Below are 18,341 nucleotides of genomic sequence, written 5' to 3'. Positions count from 1 at the left end.
CTACAGTACAAAAATAATGTACATTCAGTACAAAAATAATGTACTTTTTATTTTTGGTCCACACAACTGTGTGGACCATGGTCCATGCAATAATTTGCCCTACCTTGCATTGTAGACACCCGTTCAAAAATAACCATTATATACTCACACTAGTATGCCACCCGTGCGATGCACGGACTGAAAATTTAAAGTATAAATTTAATGTTATATTATTACAAAGTATTAATGTTGTTAAATTTAATTTACAATATAAGGAAGTATGAGCTTTATTTATAAATATTTTGTTGTTCACTTACTATAATAATAACATTATGACCATATTCCATTAAAATAAGTAATAATATTAAAGGTGGATCTATTTCTTATCTTCAAATGAAGCAAATACTTAATTTTAAAACCTTACAACTACTCCACAAATAATAAGAGTTAATATTTGCCCCAACAATATCTTGTCTCGTCTCATTTGGAATCACGAGTACTAATAATAAGGGATAAGGGTCAAATAACACCATCTACTACTCAAGAAAGTTCAATTATCACCCTAAACTCAAAAAATATTCAAATAGCATCCTCTACTACTCAAAAAAGTTCAATTAGCACCCTTAACTCAAAAAAACATTTAATTAACTACTCCTTTAAAAAAATTCAAATTTCATTTTTTTGTATGTTTCTATGGGTAACAATTTTATTTTTTAAAATAATTATTAATTTTGTTTATAAAAAAAAAACAGATATCGTCTCCATGGACATATGTGTAAAATTTTAAATAATTATTTTTAAAAATTTATTGTACATGTGTAAAATTTTTAATATACAAAAATGCTATGTAAAATTAAAAATGCTTACAATTTAAGTTTAGTGGACTAATTTACTACTAATTAATTTAATGTTCAATAGTAAATTTTAAACATATGTAAAAAGTATATTAGCATTTTTGTATATTAAAAATTTACAAATATGTAAAATAAATTTTTTAAAAAGAATTATTAAAAAAAAAACAGATTCGTCTCTAGGGAGACGAAATCTTTTTTTTTTAAAATTTAAATAATTATTTTTAAAATATATTTTTATTTTTTTAAAATTTTTACCCATATAAAAAATGAAAATTGATTTTTTTTTAAGAGTTGGAGTAGTTAATTGAATATTTTTTGAGTTTAAGATGCTAATTGAACTTTTTTGAGTAGTAATGGTGCTATTTGAATGTTTTTTCAATTCAGGTGCTAATTAAACTTTATTGAGTAGTAGAGGATGTTATTTGACCATTTTCTGTAATAATAATAATAATATTAATAATATAAATAATAATATTAATAACACAAATTAATAAATACATAAATAAATATAAATATAAATGTTACATACATACATACATACACACACACACGTGTGTATGATTTTTTAAGAAAAGGTCCAGGGCCTTTATTATTTTAAGCAATCATTATTGTGTGGACCATGGTCCACACAGCTGTGTGGACCATACTATTAAATAATGCACATTCAATATAAAAATAATGTACATTCAGTATAAAAATAATGGACATAATATTCAGGTGATGTACATTATTTGTGTACTGAATGTACATTATTTTTATAGTATAAAAATAATATATATTCAGTATAAAAATAATGTACATTTAGTACATTAAAAATGTACATTTGATTATGGTCCACATAGCTGTGTGGACCATGGTCCATACAATAATTTGCCTTATTTTAAGTGCTAAGCCCAAAATAATGGCCCAACAATGTATTTATATGTTATATATAATATGTAATCTGTTAATATATGAACCAAACCCATTATCATCATGAAGCCCAAATTGCAGCCCATGGCCCAAGTATAAATAACAAAACGCCCTTCCAGAATCATTTTCCTCTTACCCTTCCTTCTCGCCTCTGTCCAAATTCTCTCCACTCTCTCCGTCGACAGTCCAGAACCTTCAATTGCTCTTGCCAAAATTAAACCCCAAATTTTCCATATAGTCCATGCTTCCAAACAATTTAGCTGACTGTTAAATATTCTTGTTCATGAATAAGCTCCTGGTGACCGATTTTGAAAAAGAAACCCTAATTTCTTAATGTTGAAATTAGCAATTATTCACGACATTAAAGGTATGTCTTCCCTTTTATTTGTTGTGTTTTCGCTATATATATTTTTATTGTGTCCGATTTAATTCAGTTTTTCGCTATATATATTTTTATTGTGTCCGATTTAATTCAGTTTAAGCAGTACGTATAATACTTTCTTTTTAGAGTTAGATAATTGTCTGAAATTCTTCCTTACTTTCTTTTTAGAGTTAGATAATTGTCTGAAATTCTTCCTTTAATTAGGTGTTTGAATTTGGATTTTCTGCTAGATTTATTTGTAAGCATAATTTTTTTTTTAATTCATGAATGCAAATAGTAGAGTTCAAACCCCACCCAAAGAGTTCACGTTGTACATGCATAACGATTACGAAGTCGAAAAGCTTCTCAAAGACAAAACAGATAAAGATAATTACATTTTTAGTAAAATTTTTTATTAATTTTTCTAAAATTTATATTCGATATATGAAAATTTGTATAAAAGTAGATTCTTATGTAAATATAACTTTAAAATAAAATGAAAGCACGTATAATGTGTATTGAAATCATAAATATAAATACATATATACATGAAATTTTCTATACTATACAGTAATTTCTTTATTTTTTTTATTCATTTATTTTTTTTATATTCTATCATTTGAAGATATATTTTTATCTAATTAACCAGAAACCCTAACCAATCCTTAGGTTTGATCTAAATACATCTTGATATCAACAGATGGACAAATATACCGGAAAAAAGAAAATGAAATGAAGGTCCGCATGCAAATCAAATTCGCAGCTGAAAATTCAATATAAAAGGGATATGAATCTCGGCTAATGATAAGTTTGCTATTACCTGTACATTAGTAATTTCTTGCTAAAACACGAAATTTGTATTCATATTCTGCCAATTTTATTTCAATCCTATCATTTTTAGATTTATTTTTTATTCATTAACCACAAACTCTAACTAACTTATTCACAGGTCTGATCTAACTACATCTACAAAGAGTAGACAATGTAAGGCTAGAAAGCTACAAATCAGGCAACCAAGCCCTGCATGCAATTGTGGGAGAAGACCTAGATAGCTACGGGAAATTTTTACCAAGAAGTAAACTTAATATAGGCTACAGAATCCAGTAAGTTGATTCTATACCTTGAATGTCTATACTTCCTCTTGCAACAAATGATAGTGGACTTTTATTTTTTATTTTTTATTTTTTTTAAAAAATTTCTCATCCTTCTTTAAGTTGCTGCTTGGCACCCAAAAATTGATATGAAGTGTAAGTATACTTGAAGGAGTAGGTGTATAAACAAACTACTAAATATTTAAGTTAATTTTCTCCAAACCAATATTCTCTAGTTTTACTTATAAATAAATGAGCAATAAAGTGTTTTTCACAATTAAGTAAGTGTTTTATTGAATTATTGTTTTAGATATATGTCATTACATTTGAATTCTCAAATGGGATATTTGAATAGTACGTGAATTATTAACTCTTTATTTATTTTTGTATAAAGGAATATATGGGCAGTGGAAATAAAGCATTAAATGTTCAATTTATGGATGAAATGTATATCTTACTGCTTATACTTAATACTTGAATCCATAATGTGTTGCATACTTACATTATGATGCTATTTTTTTTAGTAATAAATTTTCAAAATCAAATAATATAGGTAAAAAATACACTTACATAATTTATAATATTTAAATAAGCATCCAGAAATACAATAATTAGATGAACAGACTTTAAGGAAAACAAAATATATTACAAATTTCTGCAGAAAATATTCAGAAGCAGAAATGCAGAACATACCCCTAACAACTTAAAAACATAGGAAATAATAGATTAACAGTCCAAAAACAACAACAGAAGAACAGATTCAACTTTAAAATTCCATTAAAATTTCTTCTTCTTCTTTATCAGCTCAATCCTTATCTTTTTAGGAACTTCAACCTTTGTGAATTGCTCCATAAGACACCTCTTCACGATGAGGCCATTGCTTTAGAGTTTTTTCAGAATCTTTCTCATCAACCTCCTCTTTGCCTAGCTAGCAATGTTTTGAAAGAAAATATAAATATATATTGTTGAAAGAGAATTACAAAATTTATCTACTTACCTCTGCATCATGATATAAGTATCTCCCATGCTTTTGCTTGTTTTTTGTTCTTGTTTCAGACAGCTCATATGTGTGCATTGAAAGTACCCTCATGGCTTTTTGGGTGTGATAAAGATGGATTTGAAACCCAAGAACAAAGTGGCTAGACATGAAGAAGCTTCAATTGTTGTGCTTTACAGTTGAACACCTAAAGCAGTACAAAAAGTTAAAAAAAAAAAAAAAATAGGAGTAGGAATTGTTATTTACTAACCTCTTGATCATGGAATAAGCATTTTATACTCTTGACTCCTTCAGGCTTTTTGGGTGTGCATTGTTGTGTTTTATTGCTTTCAGGTACTGCATATGTTCGCACCAAGTGAAGGGGAATTGCTTTGGTTGTAAAATCTGGGTTGAGTTGGGATGCAAGATCAAATTGATCAGCCATTCTAAAGGCTTCAGCGTGTGTACTGAGAGAGATTTGTGTATCAAGGGTGTGTGTGAATGAAGCCATTGTATATGTATATATATACCCAAAAAGTAGAATAGATACAACAAAAACAATCATAACAGCATAGCTACTGCCGTGAAGCTAATCGATTCCCAAGAAGCAAATGAAAGAAATTAAATTAATATAAATACATATAAAAACTAATACACCAATAGGATTAGACTTCTAATTAATGTGAATGATTACAATCTCTATCATAAATAAATTCAACAAAATTACAAAAAAGAATTCAAAATTTTGTTAATGATTATCATCTAAAACAAAAGCATTACCTCTCCCACACGTTTCATAATACCAATCACTTTGGAAACCCAAATCTCTTAACCCACTTACAGACTTTGGAAACCCAAATCTCTTAACCCATTTTAACTTCTTCCACAAAAAAAAAAGAAGCCAAATTGCATAGGCTGGAGAATGAAGCAATTTTAGTGGCCAAATCCCTTCTCTTTATTATAATAAGAGATTTTGATAGTACTTGTAGCTATCATATTATGTGTTAACAATTAAGTTATTTATTACATGTACTGTTAACTGAAAATATAAAATTTTTTTATTAGGATTCACAATGCAATATGAACCCTGATCCATTGTATAACAATTGGTGTATTAGGGTTCACAATGTAATATGAAGTCGGATTGATGTTATAACAATTGGTCTTGATTTTGGTTCATAACAAACTTTTTAATATATATATATATATAGCATTATATTAATGGTGTCCTCCACCATTTGGCTACTGCTAGAGCGTCATGCACATTTCTCTTTCTTTCTTTCGGTGAAAACTTTCTTTCATAAGACTTGAACTCACCGTCTTTTCGTATAAAAGTACAATCGATCTGAGTGTCACTAGACTACAAAGTCTAGACAATCTTTTTTCTCTTCTAATTATATTCATTTTTTTTTTCTCTCATTTAATCTCCACCATTAGAGCGGTCCTTATATGAATATCATATTGAGCTTTTAAGCCACCAATGCCCTGCACCCCCAGTCCCCACATTGCTTTCATGGGAAAGAAAGTGTACCCCATTACCAACAAACTATTTCATGCTCATCATTGAAAAATACCCATTATATAATTACTTCACAATTCCCCATAAACATTCACTGACAACCTGGTATGATCTGTCAGCTTTTTCCCTTTACAATTTGCTTTACTTCTTCTATACCCTTCTTTAAACCTCTGGCTCCCTTGAAGAATTAATCAAATAAATCCAAAACCAATCATTTGGATTTACCCCACATTTGCAAAAGGTACCCATCACACTTGCTGCCAATATTAGACAACCCATCAGCTGAACTTGCCATCTTGGCCCTGGCGGGCCCCACCTGCGTCCCACTGGCCCCACCATGTTTGAGGTTGTGCCTGTACTCAACTGCCACATGTTCAAACACCTCAACCTCAAACATGTTCAGCCTCAACTTTGGGTTCATGGAGTCTCTCACATATGCAAAGGGCAATTGGTCTCTTGGATTGAATGCTTCAAGTTCATTGAATAAGAGGCATGAGAAGAGATTTGTTGCCTTGCTATGCTTCCTTATAATCACTGCACTGTCTGGGACATCTGGAGAAAACGATAAAATCAATACTGAAATTCAAACATACTGTAATGTCCAATCTAATGTTATGAGTTCCAGACTTTACAAATGAGAGGTCATGAATTCGAGCCCCAACATGGTGGTATTGACTCTTTGTGCTTAGTAAGTTGAAAAATAGTTATGAACAGATACTACATTGTAACAGAGTCAGTCGTACTAAAAAAAAATAATATCTAAAGATCAAGTCAAATTTTGTGTTTGATTAATTCTTACTCTAGAATATGCCTTTAATACATTCTTCTTTTTTCTATTCCTTTCACTTTGCTTTGGGATGATGGAGAATCCATTTTTACGCCATTGTCCACTCTCATTCAACTAAGACTAAAAAGGAGCTAGCATGCGTATCCTACTCAATATAGCTTTTCCAAAGTAGATTAACCAAACTTCAACTAAAGGTGAAGAAGTTACATGATTTCTAATACAATATTATCTTGTGAGATTACATCAGCTTCACAAGAAAATGTGAAATGGTATTAAATTTTGAAAGATGTTTCACCTATTGAACTAGTCTTTCGAGATAAGCAATACTTATTATTGGCAATTGAGAAACCCGCGCATGGTGAGAAATGGTATAGTTATTTGGAAAATGGTTACCCGATGTCAAAATAAGAGTTCAGTGTAACAACTATTTTGAGTGAGACAGAGTTGTCTGCTCATCCAGTACCGACATAGCGGAGGGAGCAACCTTGGTAAACGAACCCCTAAAATTTAAATATTACTTCACAATCTCACATATTAATCGAACTAGTCTTTTGAGATGACAATTCAATACCTCACACCAGTGCAAGGTGATAAAGGGTTATTTGAAAGAGGGCTACTTGATGCCAAAATAAGGGTTCGTGTGAAAATTCTTTTGAGTGAGATAGAGTTGTCTCATGTTTGAATATCCAGTGTCAATGTAGCGGAAGAAGAAACCTAGATGAACAAACCCCTCAAATTCAAGTATATTTCACAAAATCTCTGGTAGGGTGATAATCCTATCAAGTTCTACTTGTGACTAAGCTCTCAAGTTAGAACTAACTATTAAATCCAGATTAGTAAAAACACAATGCGCATAAAAATATGAGAAAGAAAAAAAAAAAGAGAAAAAGACAATCACAAGAAGAAGAAGCATCAAACTAATGCAAATCAAAAACCAGAATCATCAAACTAATACTACAGATATATATACCTGAAGGATAAGGCTTCTTGGACGTCCATGGCTGCATCCCATTCTCACAGTAAGTCTCCATTTGCACCCTCAACGCCTCAACATCCCTCCACTTCTTCCACCGAGCCGTCGCCATGGCTTCCTCCATTGTATGCACATACAAAGGATGCTTCGAAATCGCCATATCCACGCCCTCCTTAACCACCAGCGAATGAACCAACAGCAATGGATCAACTACTAACCGCATCTTCGCATCTGCCCAGATACTGTATTTGGCGTTTGGGAACAGCCTGTGGGTTAAGTACTTTGGTATCACCCCATTCATGGCTGCATTCTCGTACAACCTCTCCTTGTCAACCCTCACAATCCTCCACACCCCAACCTTTGATTTTGTGGAGATTAGGTTGTAATTGTGAAGCCCATTGATTGTGACATCGTCCACAAACATGAAGAAGCAGACAGTGTTCAGGGTTTGTGATCCTAGGCCTTTTGGCTGCCGGATTTTGTCATGGTCGTTGAACATTGCTGACACTACAACTACCCCATTGCATCCTTCCATGGCTGTCTTATCTAATCATTCCAAGAAAATGAAATCAAAATCAGGGCACAGACTAGTTTAGTAGAATGATTACATAAAGAACAGATACGTTTTAAATGAGCCAGCACGGACAACCCAGTTGGTTTCTGGGGTGATAGATTGTTGGTAAAGACAAATGGTCGAGCTCAGGAACTGCTCTTTCTGAGCACCAGGTGTTGGTCCTCCCAACACCTCGGCCCGAGACAAGGGAATTGCTTAATTGGTTTCGGAGGTGATAGAGTGTAGGCAAAGACCCGAGATTGAACCCGGGTAATCATAGTATCGTTTTGGGCACCAGGTATTGGTCCTCCCAACACCTCGGCCTGAGACAAGGGAATTTCAATTGGTTTTCGATGTGATAAATTGTGGGTAAAGACACAAGATCAAACTTGGCCAGTCATAGTAGGATTTGCTCCTTCTTGGAGCCAAGTATTGATCCTCCCAACTACACCTTGGCCCGGGACAAGACAATTGCTCGGTGATTTCCGGGGTGATAGATTATGGGCGAGTACACACAATCTGACTTAGACCGTCATAGTTTAGGAATTGCTCGTTCTGAGTAGGAGGTATTGATCCTCCCAACACCTCTACTCGTGGGGAGAACGGAGTAAGAGATTTTCGTCTTTGGGGAAGGTTTTAAATGGGACTGTTAAACACCACTGAATGATCAAATGCCACAAAATTTAATGAAAATTAATTGGATCATACAAACCCGAGTTGCTAACCGGAAACGGTTTGAAGAATCCACAGGGGATTTCCTTGAGATCGTCGCCATGATCGAAATACGAAAACCGTTTCTTGGCAGTAAAATTACCGCCGAAACTCCCTGCGCCGTCGCCCTGAACATACCTAAGGTTCCCGGAGCCCAACGACGACGACGAATCCCGGCAAACCCCTTCGATTTCCCTCACAACCTCCCAGTAACCTGCAAAACCGGCAACGACCCATTTCTCAGAAGAGAAAACCCATCAAAAACCCGACATTACAGCGACAAAAAGACGAAAACTTTACCGGAGAAAAAAACAGGGGAGACGCAGGAGGGGCGGAGGGTGGGCAATGCGTGCTTGTTCTCGCCATAGGAGGAGTTGTAGGAGAATGAGGTCTGGATTGGAACGTACGGCGGCCGCCGGAAAAGGCAATCGGCGGTGGAGAGAAGCGTGCGGAGAGCTAGAAAGAGAGCGGCGGAAAGGTAGAGGAGAGAGATGCAGAGTAGCTTTGAGTGGAAGAGCGGCGGTTTGGACGTCGTTGCCATTCCCATAATAGGCCATTGCTTTCATCGATATATAAGTATTGTAGTTTTGTTAGTAAATGTTAATGTGAAATCTAAAACCTTGTTTTTCTCACCAATTGTGTAGTGTTTGTGATCATAGCAATGTGATGGTGATGTTAAGATTTTGAAATTGAAATTTCAATCAAGGAAGAGATAAATGGTGAAGGCCTAAAAAATGGTTTTTGATTTCAAGTTATATCAACGTATAGAGTGTGATTTATGAAAAATTTATACTTAGGGTTCGTAAATAACTTAATTTAGGACGATAGTGAGATTGAAACGATGATGTAGTGAACAAAATGAATTGATCAATCTAATCACGCACCCCACCCACAGAATTGTTACTTAATTAGTTGAAATTTTGTGATTGAAACAATTGATAGCTATAACCGCTTTAACCCTAATTGTTACTGTCAAAGTGGGCCGACAAGAGGCAAGCCTATAAAATACTAGCCCATCCCACCTCAACCAAGGCCCGCGTTCCAGCCAACAGCAAATAGCGGTTCACACAACTATGGGACCACGGCTCAAACAAAGTCGTTTTGGCGTTAAAAAATTTCATTAGACAAATAACGATGGTTGCTGTCGCCGTTTATGCGTTGTAATATGTTAGAATAATAAAGATTCTGGGGTAAGATAATATAGTTCGATTTCATAACCTCCAATATGAAAAAGTTACTATATGCCATCTGAGCACAAAGTGCTTGGTAGTTACTATAGTTAATATATTATGTGCCTTCAATTTATTTATAAGCACATAAACAATTAACTGCAGATACTACATTGTAACAAGGTCAATAATACTAAAAAAAAAAAAATTATTATAACGTTTAAAACCTAAAAATAATAAATTTTAACAATTAATTAATTTATGTTATTATTAATATTGGTGGGCTAACTTGCCCCGGCCCCGCCATTTCATAGGGTAGAGTTATCACTTATCAGCCCTTATCTCATTAAATGGTAAGATAGCTAGATCGCAATGCAACCTAATTGTTTAACCCCTTTTTGACAACTATACTCCAACCACATTAATTGTTCTACTAAGTGAACTCTAAATTGATTAAAGAATAATGAAATTATTGAATATCAACATCTCCAACTAAAATACCAAAATGAAAGCTAAGAAATAAAATAAAATAAAAAATGAGAACGTCTTTTCAATTCTTTGTTTTCATAATTTTGGCGCACATGCACATGCACAAACTTAAAAATAAAAAGTGGACCCATCAATCCGACCGAATTCTTTGTTGTGTTTAAGAAATAGCATAGCAACACAACTCATTCTGCAAGAGGAAGATGCTTGCTACGTTGCTCTCACCTTTACTAAAAATAATGGGTGTTGTCCTATATTTTACAAGTTAGCCCAACCAAAGTTGTCATTATATTATAGCAAAAATGAAATTTAGTTTATAAAAGCATCCCCAATAGGGGATTTTAGAAAGTTTTAGCAGATGGTCAGTAATCTTATGTGGAAGAAGAGAGAGCCATTTTAGTCTTTGCAGAGAAAGACCTTCATTTTACTTTGGTTTTTGTCAGGTGTGTGAACCCCACCAAAATTGTGAAACCGCTCCTTGGTGCGGGCGTTATGCGGCCCCAAGAGCGCCTAGCCATTCACGCGCAAGTTGGGCGGCTCATTATTTCATTTGCATTTTCTTTTTTCTTTTTCTTTTTCTTCTTTCACTTCTGTTTCACATGTTCTCTCTCCTAATAACATCTGCGAAAGCTCTTCAAAATCCATACATATTAAGGATGCTCTAAACTATATATTCTTATTTAGTTGTTTCAGTTCTGCCTTCCTACAGTTGTCAATTACAAAATTAAATTGTACTGTATGTAGCCAAATATGTGTCACTTAGTATTTGTTTTATATTTGACACCTAATACCACTTTATATCAATCATATTATTATTGATTCTTTTCCTTATTGTTGTACTGTATTATATTACTGGCTAAATAAAAGAAATAAAGAATATGTGACAACAAAAGTTAATAGAACAAAGTATTAAAATCGCACATATTTGATTACAAGAGACACTACTTTTGTGATTGATAATTATCGAGAGTAAAATGATCAAATCAAATGAGAATAATTTTTATTTTTCTTGGTATATTATAGGCTCTATTTGGCAGAGCTTATTTAGGAACTTATACCTTATTTTAATCTACTAATAAGCTATAAGCTCTGTTTGGTAATGTTCTCAAAATAAGCTAGTAGCTTAAAATAAGAGCTTATTTTGAAACGCTACTTGGGATAGCTTTTCAAAATAAGCTAATAGCTTTTTAACTTTTTTTCATCTTTATCCTTATTATTTTAAATAAATGACATCCTTTACCCCTCTCAATTAAAACCCTTTTGACATTTTCTTTTCATTATGTTTGGTTGTAATTTCAGTTTGATATTTATGTTTGAACATTAATTTTTGTATGAACTAATCTTATGAATTATAAATATTTTTTTTACTTTATATATTTTCAAATATATGTTCTTACTTTATATTTTATTTAAATATATTGATTTCATTATTTTATATTTTAATATATAAACAAACCTATTTAAATTTAAAATTATTTAAATTGTATGAAGATGTCTTTTTTAGTCTTTTTACATTTATCAGCTTATCAAAAAGCTAATTTTACCAAACACTTTTAAGCATAACAGCTCTTCAGATTTCAGTTTCGAGCTTATAGCTTTTCAGTTTTCAGCTACTTTTCAGCTTTCAGCTACTTTTTCAGCTAAGTTTGCCAAACATAGCCATAATGTTAGAATATAAAAGGGCCCTCTTTTGTTTTTGCTTTTGTTTTTGTTTTTGTTTTTTTTTTTTAAATTGTCATTATTGGTTGCTATAAATAAACATGAGTTCTAAAATCTAAAATAATAATGTATTTGCACATGGAGTGGTATAAATTTTTAATTAAAATAAAAAGAAAATAATTGAATGTAACTGATCATGTAGTGCAGTGATGTACAAGGAAGTAGGAGCTAGTGAGGTTTTAAACTTTTAATTGGTGAAAAAATTAGTTGACTGCCCTAATGAATATTGTTTAAATAATTTGAAGGCAGCCTATACGATGTAACAAACTCTTCAACTAGTGATGTGGGTAGGTCGTTGGACGCAAATTATACTGGGGACCATGGTCATGGTTGATACTGCAGTTGTGTTGAACGGATACTGCAGTTGTGTTGAAAAGATACTGTAGTTGTATTGAAAGGAAACTGCAGTTGTGTTGAACAGATGAACGACCTCTGTTTCGCGCAACTGCAGTTTCCTTTCAATACAACTGCAGTATATTTTCAACATAACTGCAGTATCCATTTAACACAACTGCAGTTCAGACGGATGAAACGACATCTGTTCTACGCAACTACAGTTCCCTTTCAACACAACTGAAGTATCCGTTCAACATAACTGCAGTATCAGTTCAACAAAACTGCAGTATCAGTCATGACCCATAGTCCACAATGCATTGTGCATCAAGATCAATGCAAAAGGTCATCAAGACTATGTTCACTTATTGTTTGGAAACCCATCAAAAGGTAATCGATTTGTATAGATAAAAGCTAAGACATGTTAAGACCATTATTATTTCGAGTTGGGTAAATGTGATCGGGAATCTAATTATAGGTGAAATAATATGAACAGGAAATTAACTAAAGGTCTAACCACATGGGGTCCGGAATATAAATAAAGGTGATTGGTGTGGTCAGGAGGCTTCAAGTGGTGTATTGTAGGATGGAAACCAAAAGTCCTCCCAATGTGCAATAAATGTCCTTAATATAAGGATGAGAGGCGACACATGTCGGGTGCTGGGCATGTCCAGCCTCCATGTATCTTAAGGAGGTCGGGCGGTGAAGCTAGCTAGCTAGGCTTGTCATGTGTCCTTAGGGGTTTGACTACGTGATGGGATGTTTGGTGATCATTATTTAGTTATTGACGAGGTCGGGAAGTCTATATACAAGGAGGTCAGTAAATTTATTTGATAATGATAATGGGAAGGTCTACTACTACTAATATAATGGGACCGGAAAGTAGTCATGCCTTCTCAAGGTCGGGAGATACACTAGTGTGCTCGGGAGGTATACTAGTGAGGTTGCGAAATGCACTACTAATGTTGGAAAGTGTACTAGGGAGTTTAGAAAATACACTAGTGAACTCCGTTTGGCAAGTGGGTTGCCCTATAACCTTGTCAACCATAATATATAAAACATTTTTTTTAAATACTCATGATTCTTTAGGAGTAGTATTTGTTCTATACTTTTCTCAAACATTTTTTAACTTATGACCACTTATTTAGAATGGTAACGGGGATGCTATCACATGTAGTTGGCAGTCTAATTATAGTATATTATTGTTTGAAGTGAAACAAAATTTTATTACCTTTCTAATAGAAAATGATCGAAGCTGTCAAGTTGATTGATTTATTTATTTTGTTTTTAAATTGATAATACAAATACAAACTTAAAGCGATTCATCTGAGTAATGAAAGAGGTGCGAACTGGGAAAGCTTCACCCAAGAACTATATAGAAATGTTCAAAGTCAAAACTTGAAAAGAGCCCATTGATAATCTCTATGATTATTTTATTTTTTTTAAGCAACAAGCAAGGATCTAACCACAATTACATTCAGCAACAAGCAAGGACAATAATTTTTTGAGAAATAATAGTTAATTTCAATTTTAGTCAATTTTTCATATGGTATTTGGAGGGGGAAATCCTGCTTCTAATCTATCTCAAAAAAATAATTTGGGTGAATGTGGAGCAATCTCTCAAAGTGTGAGGTGCTTCTGATTCTTGTGCGTAGTAAATAAAAGTTTAGTTTATATGTTCAACTGAGTTACCATAATTTAAATCCGCTATGTTGGGTTGGGTCGTGGGGGCCTTGAAGTTGGGGATAAACCTTTTGGGAATAACAATAATTTGAATGTGAAATTTATCACATGAAATATATTGAGACACAAATATACGGAATAATAGAGATCTACAGCTATAACCACAATTATATTTACAATTAATGAAAATTATGTGAATATTATTGTGTCCATTAAATTCTTGTGTTATTACTAAGGGGAATCTTTTTTTAATGTACAACAACATTAACTAATTCACAAAAAAAAAAACCAATAATTTTAAAAAAAAATTATCACCTAAATTTAAAACAAGAAAATAACATTTCATGTATTCATCTTATACATACTCTTCCCGATCCCACAAAAGCTGAAATTTCTCATCAAGAGGATCCATGTTTGGAGATCACAAGGAGCCACTCACATAAGAGGGGAAACTCTTACACTAAGACTGCTAGAATTCGATTATGTGTCTTTGTTCATAATCTATCATCAATGAACCAACTTAGCTACTCATCATACGGGCATTCATGCATCTTGTATTCTTATGCGCCTATGGGTGTGAATGAGATCAAGTGAGTTTCTTCCACTTTATTCAAAGGTCTCAGGTTTGAATCAAGATAGAAGAGAGTGTTTTGCCACCCTTTAAAACCTTCTCAATTATGAATATGACTAGTTTTAATGTATAAGGTCCTAGTATACCCGCCAAAGACCTTGTGTTGAAACAGCATAGCTATGACCCTCTCAAGTGAGAGGTCACAGGTTTGATCCCTACTATACTACATTATAATTTGTAACAGAGTCAATAGTATTCAAAAAAAAAAAAAGTCCTAGTATACCCTGAATAGAGAAACGTGCTCTAACCAAAAACAGTCATTATACCGACAATGCATTGTGGACCATGGATCATGGTTGATACTGCAGTTGTGTCGAAAGGGAACTGCAGTTATGCGAAACAGAGGACGTGTCATCCGTCTGCAATTGCAGTTGTGTTGAACGGATACTGCAGTTGTGTTGAAAGGAAACCAACTGCAGTTTCCTTTCAACACAACTGCAGTATCAGCCATGATCATGGTCCACAATGCATTGTGGACCATGGTCCACAATATAATTTGCGAACCAAAAAATCGTATATTCTTATCTTTTTCATTTTCCTCAATAAGTTGAGAGTCCATTAAGGGATGATGGGCTAGAATTGCAAATGGCCATTTTATATTCTTGGCCCAGGCCAACACAATTATTGGGCCTTAAATAATGTGGGCTTAAACACTAGTCCCCGAACTAAAGGCCCAATAGCAATACTTAGGCAAATTATTATGAGGACTATAACCAAATCATTTTTAATATACCAAAAGTACATTATTCGTGTATTAAATGTACATTATATAAAATAATGTATTTTTTTTGAAAATAAAGAAGCTAATTCATTAATCATAGGCTGAAACGTTTACAATAAAGATCGATAGATCGATAGAATGGTCAAACATTCCTTACAGTCAGACATAGAAACAACTTCCCTAGCATAGAAAAGTTGATTCGCAGACTGTTTCACAAATAATATCATTTATATACATAAATAATGTACTTTTTATTTAGTATTCACACAACTGGATCAATAATGCTCTCAATATTTAATGAACTACTCTGCATTCTCATGTAAAATGATAATAACATAGATAGTAAAAAATTTGTCCTACAAAGTTTGTAATAATGACAAGTATAATATCTTGGTAATGATTGGTGGTTCAGAATGATCATATGAGGTTGCTCAAGAGCCCAAAGTTTCACTCAAAAACCCAATCTTAAGAGACTTAATTTAACTGAGTTGTTAGAAGACGTAATTACATTCATGAGAATCGCAAAATTAATTGACCACAAGGAGATGTTATTAGATGTTGGTTATTTGTTTAATATAAATAGCCTAAGTTATGTAACGAAGGTCATGAGATCGAGCCTCACTGGAGGTGATATGTGCTTCAACAGGATGAGAAAGTATAGATGAACATATACTACCATGTAATAGGGTCAGTGGTATTCAAAGGTGATCATTCATGATTGACTTAGTCAATCTCTTCACTTGCCTGTACTCCTATCCCTGAGTCTTTGATCAAGGAGTGGCTCACTGCCCAAAACTATTATGGAGCCTTTAGGAGTCTTCGGATTTAGGAGTCAGCATAGGTCGAAAGCTTTCTTTTCTTCCTCTTATGTATATGTAATTTTCTCTCTCTTAAGGTCTTTCCTTACGTGGATGTAGTTCAAAGCTTGAGCTTTCGATATTTGGAATGCCAACCCCGATTGCCTTAACTAGTTCCCTGGGATCACAACTACCTTAGAGAAACCCCAATTTTCTATTCCCTCACTTTCACTCCCTGACGTGGCAAGATATGATAGGCTATTTTCATCCTATGTGTCTCAATGAAAGTGTTAACATCAAACTTTTGTGTGAGGAAGTAAAAGTTTGGAGCAAAAAATTCAGAGTCCAGGTAGTATTTTTCTTATTTAAAATTGGCTTTGATGTTGGCATAGTAATGCATTTATTAACTTAACTGTATGGTATCAAATATCAATTGGATTGGGAAAACGGAGTCTAAAAAGCTTTTAAGTCATTTTTGTTCCATATTCGAAAAGTCTGTGGTTTGCACTTTGCACGGGTATAAATGCGTACAATTTAACTTTTTAATATGATCTTTATTAGTATAAACTAGTTTTTCTTATGCGCGATGCGCAAAAAATAGGTGCCAAATATTAGTATTTTTTATTAAAATTTTAAATTTATTTAAATTTTAATATAGTAAATAATAATAATAATAAATAATGTAAAATATTTTTATAAATTGGATATTTATATTTTAAAAAATAACTAACATATAACTCTAATATTTAATGTGTATATATTATTATTATTATTAAAGAAGATAAGAAAATATATGGTGGATGCATGTGCATAGTAACAATAGTGGAAAAGATAATAGAAGTTATAACGGTAGGGGTATATTTGTCCAAAATATTATGTAGTACAACTTTTATAGCATAATGTACAAAAAAACTTAACGGAAAAAACGGACATAAATGAGGGGTATAACCTTCATTCACATTTATTATGTTTTTAGATACGCACAATTTAACTTTTTAAAGAATTTAAATTATATAGCATACAACGGACCATTATAGAGCTGATTCTCCCCCTTCATGGCGGAAGCTATGGCTTGTAAGGAGGTCCTGTGTTGCTCAAGGACCGTGGTCTTGATCATATGGAGCTCATCACTGACTGTGCCAATCTACACCGACTACTTGTAGCTACTCAACAAGATCTCTTTTCTTATGTTACTTTTTCTATTGAAGCTTAAGGACTAATACTATCATGTTGTCATTTACTCATTGTTTAGTAAGTTCAGTCCCTAGGTCTGCTAACCTAGGTGCATATACTCTTGCTTCTATGGCCTATTCTCACGCTGATTTTTTGTATTGGGATTCAGTGTCTCCTGACTCTATTTCTTATATGATTTAATACACATGGTGGTTTGCTTTCAAAAAATTATATAGCATACAGCCATACATGTTCCATCTTGCACATAAAATGATGAGTGCAAATCAGATCTCAAAATGTGTTTTAAAAAGCTTGAACTCGTGTATAGACCTTACTACTCTATTGGTCTCTCATTCGACGGCGCTTCAATGGACCTAATATTATTGGAAGGAAAGGAATTTGATTTATAAAAAAAAAAAGGAAAAAAAAAAAAAGAATATGTGTGGCCATGGTTGAAGATTTGCAGTAGGCGCTAGGCGCTAGTCGGGCGGTAGACTAGCGCCTAGCGCCTAAGCAGTCTAGACGGTACCTAGGTGGTTTTAGGCGGTGACCTATAAACACAAAAAATTAATTCATGCATGTGGGTGTATGTCATATTATATATATATATTATATATATATATATATATATATATATATATATATATATATATATATATATATTTATTTATTTATTTATTTATAAAATAAAATTAACAAAGCCGAGTCGCTCGAGTTAACTCGGCTAATTCTGACAAGTTGGGCGAGTTAACTCTGTCAAATTCGACCCAGTCGGTTACCAACTCGGCCCAGTCGGCCGAGTTAGGCGCTAGGCGGCCTCCTAAGCGGACGCCTAGGAAGCAATTCGCCTCGGTCTAGAAATGCTTAGCGCCTAGGCGGGTATTTTTGCAACAGTGTGGGACACAATTCTTTA

General features: G+C 33.3%; 1 protein-coding gene and 2 long non-coding RNA genes across 4 annotated transcripts; 1 reads left to right on the top strand and 2 right to left on the bottom strand.

The window, feature by feature from the left end:
* The first annotated feature begins 1,747 nt into the window (after positions 1–1,747).
* Positions 1,748–4,487, top strand: LOC116032485. The gene is made up of 2 exons (XR_004100759.1): positions 1,748–2,112; positions 3,056–4,487. It is a non-coding gene; the product is annotated as an uncharacterized LOC116032485 (long non-coding RNA).
* LOC116032477 lies at positions 3,801–4,792 on the bottom strand. Of its 2 annotated transcripts, none has more exons than XR_004100757.1 (2): positions 4,195–4,792; positions 3,801–4,125 (listed from the first exon to the last, which is right to left on the bottom strand). It is a non-coding gene; the product is annotated as an uncharacterized LOC116032477 (long non-coding RNA). The 2 variants fall into 2 exon arrangements; XR_004100758.1 differs by having other exon boundaries at positions 3,801–4,121.
* Positions 4,793–5,736: 944 nt separating this feature from the next.
* On the bottom strand, positions 5,737–9,263 carry LOC116021100. The gene is made up of 4 exons (XM_031261711.1): positions 9,017–9,263; positions 8,718–8,930; positions 7,450–7,998; positions 5,737–6,244 (listed from the first exon to the last, which is right to left on the bottom strand). The coding sequence occupies exons 1-4, from the start codon at positions 9,261–9,263 to the stop codon at positions 5,904–5,906; spliced, it is 1,350 nt and encodes a 449-aa protein (XP_031117571.1). The 3' UTR covers positions 5,737–5,903.
* Between the last annotated feature and the right edge of the window lie 9,078 nt (positions 9,264–18,341).

This window comes from Ipomoea triloba, chromosome 1, assembly GCF_003576645.1.
Source record: "Ipomoea triloba cultivar NCNSP0323 chromosome 1, ASM357664v1".
Taxonomy (NCBI): Eukaryota; Viridiplantae; Streptophyta; class Magnoliopsida; order Solanales; family Convolvulaceae; genus Ipomoea; species Ipomoea triloba.
This window is presented reverse-complemented; position numbering and strand designations above follow the sequence as displayed.

Excerpts from the sequence above, each read along its gene's own strand:
- LOC116021100 (XM_031261711.1), bottom strand. The coding sequence starts at position 9,263 with ATGGGAATGGCAACGACGTCCAAACCGCCGCTCTTCCACTCAAAGCTA. Across the intron at positions 7,999-8,717 it reads GTTTCCGGTTAGCAACTCGG|ATAAGACAGCCATGGAAGGA; the intron begins GTTTGTATGATC and ends TGGAATGATTAG. Across the intron at positions 6,245-7,449 it reads CAAGAAGCCTTATCCTTCAG|ATGTCCCAGACAGTGCAGTG; the intron begins GTATATATATCT and ends CGTTTTCTCCAG.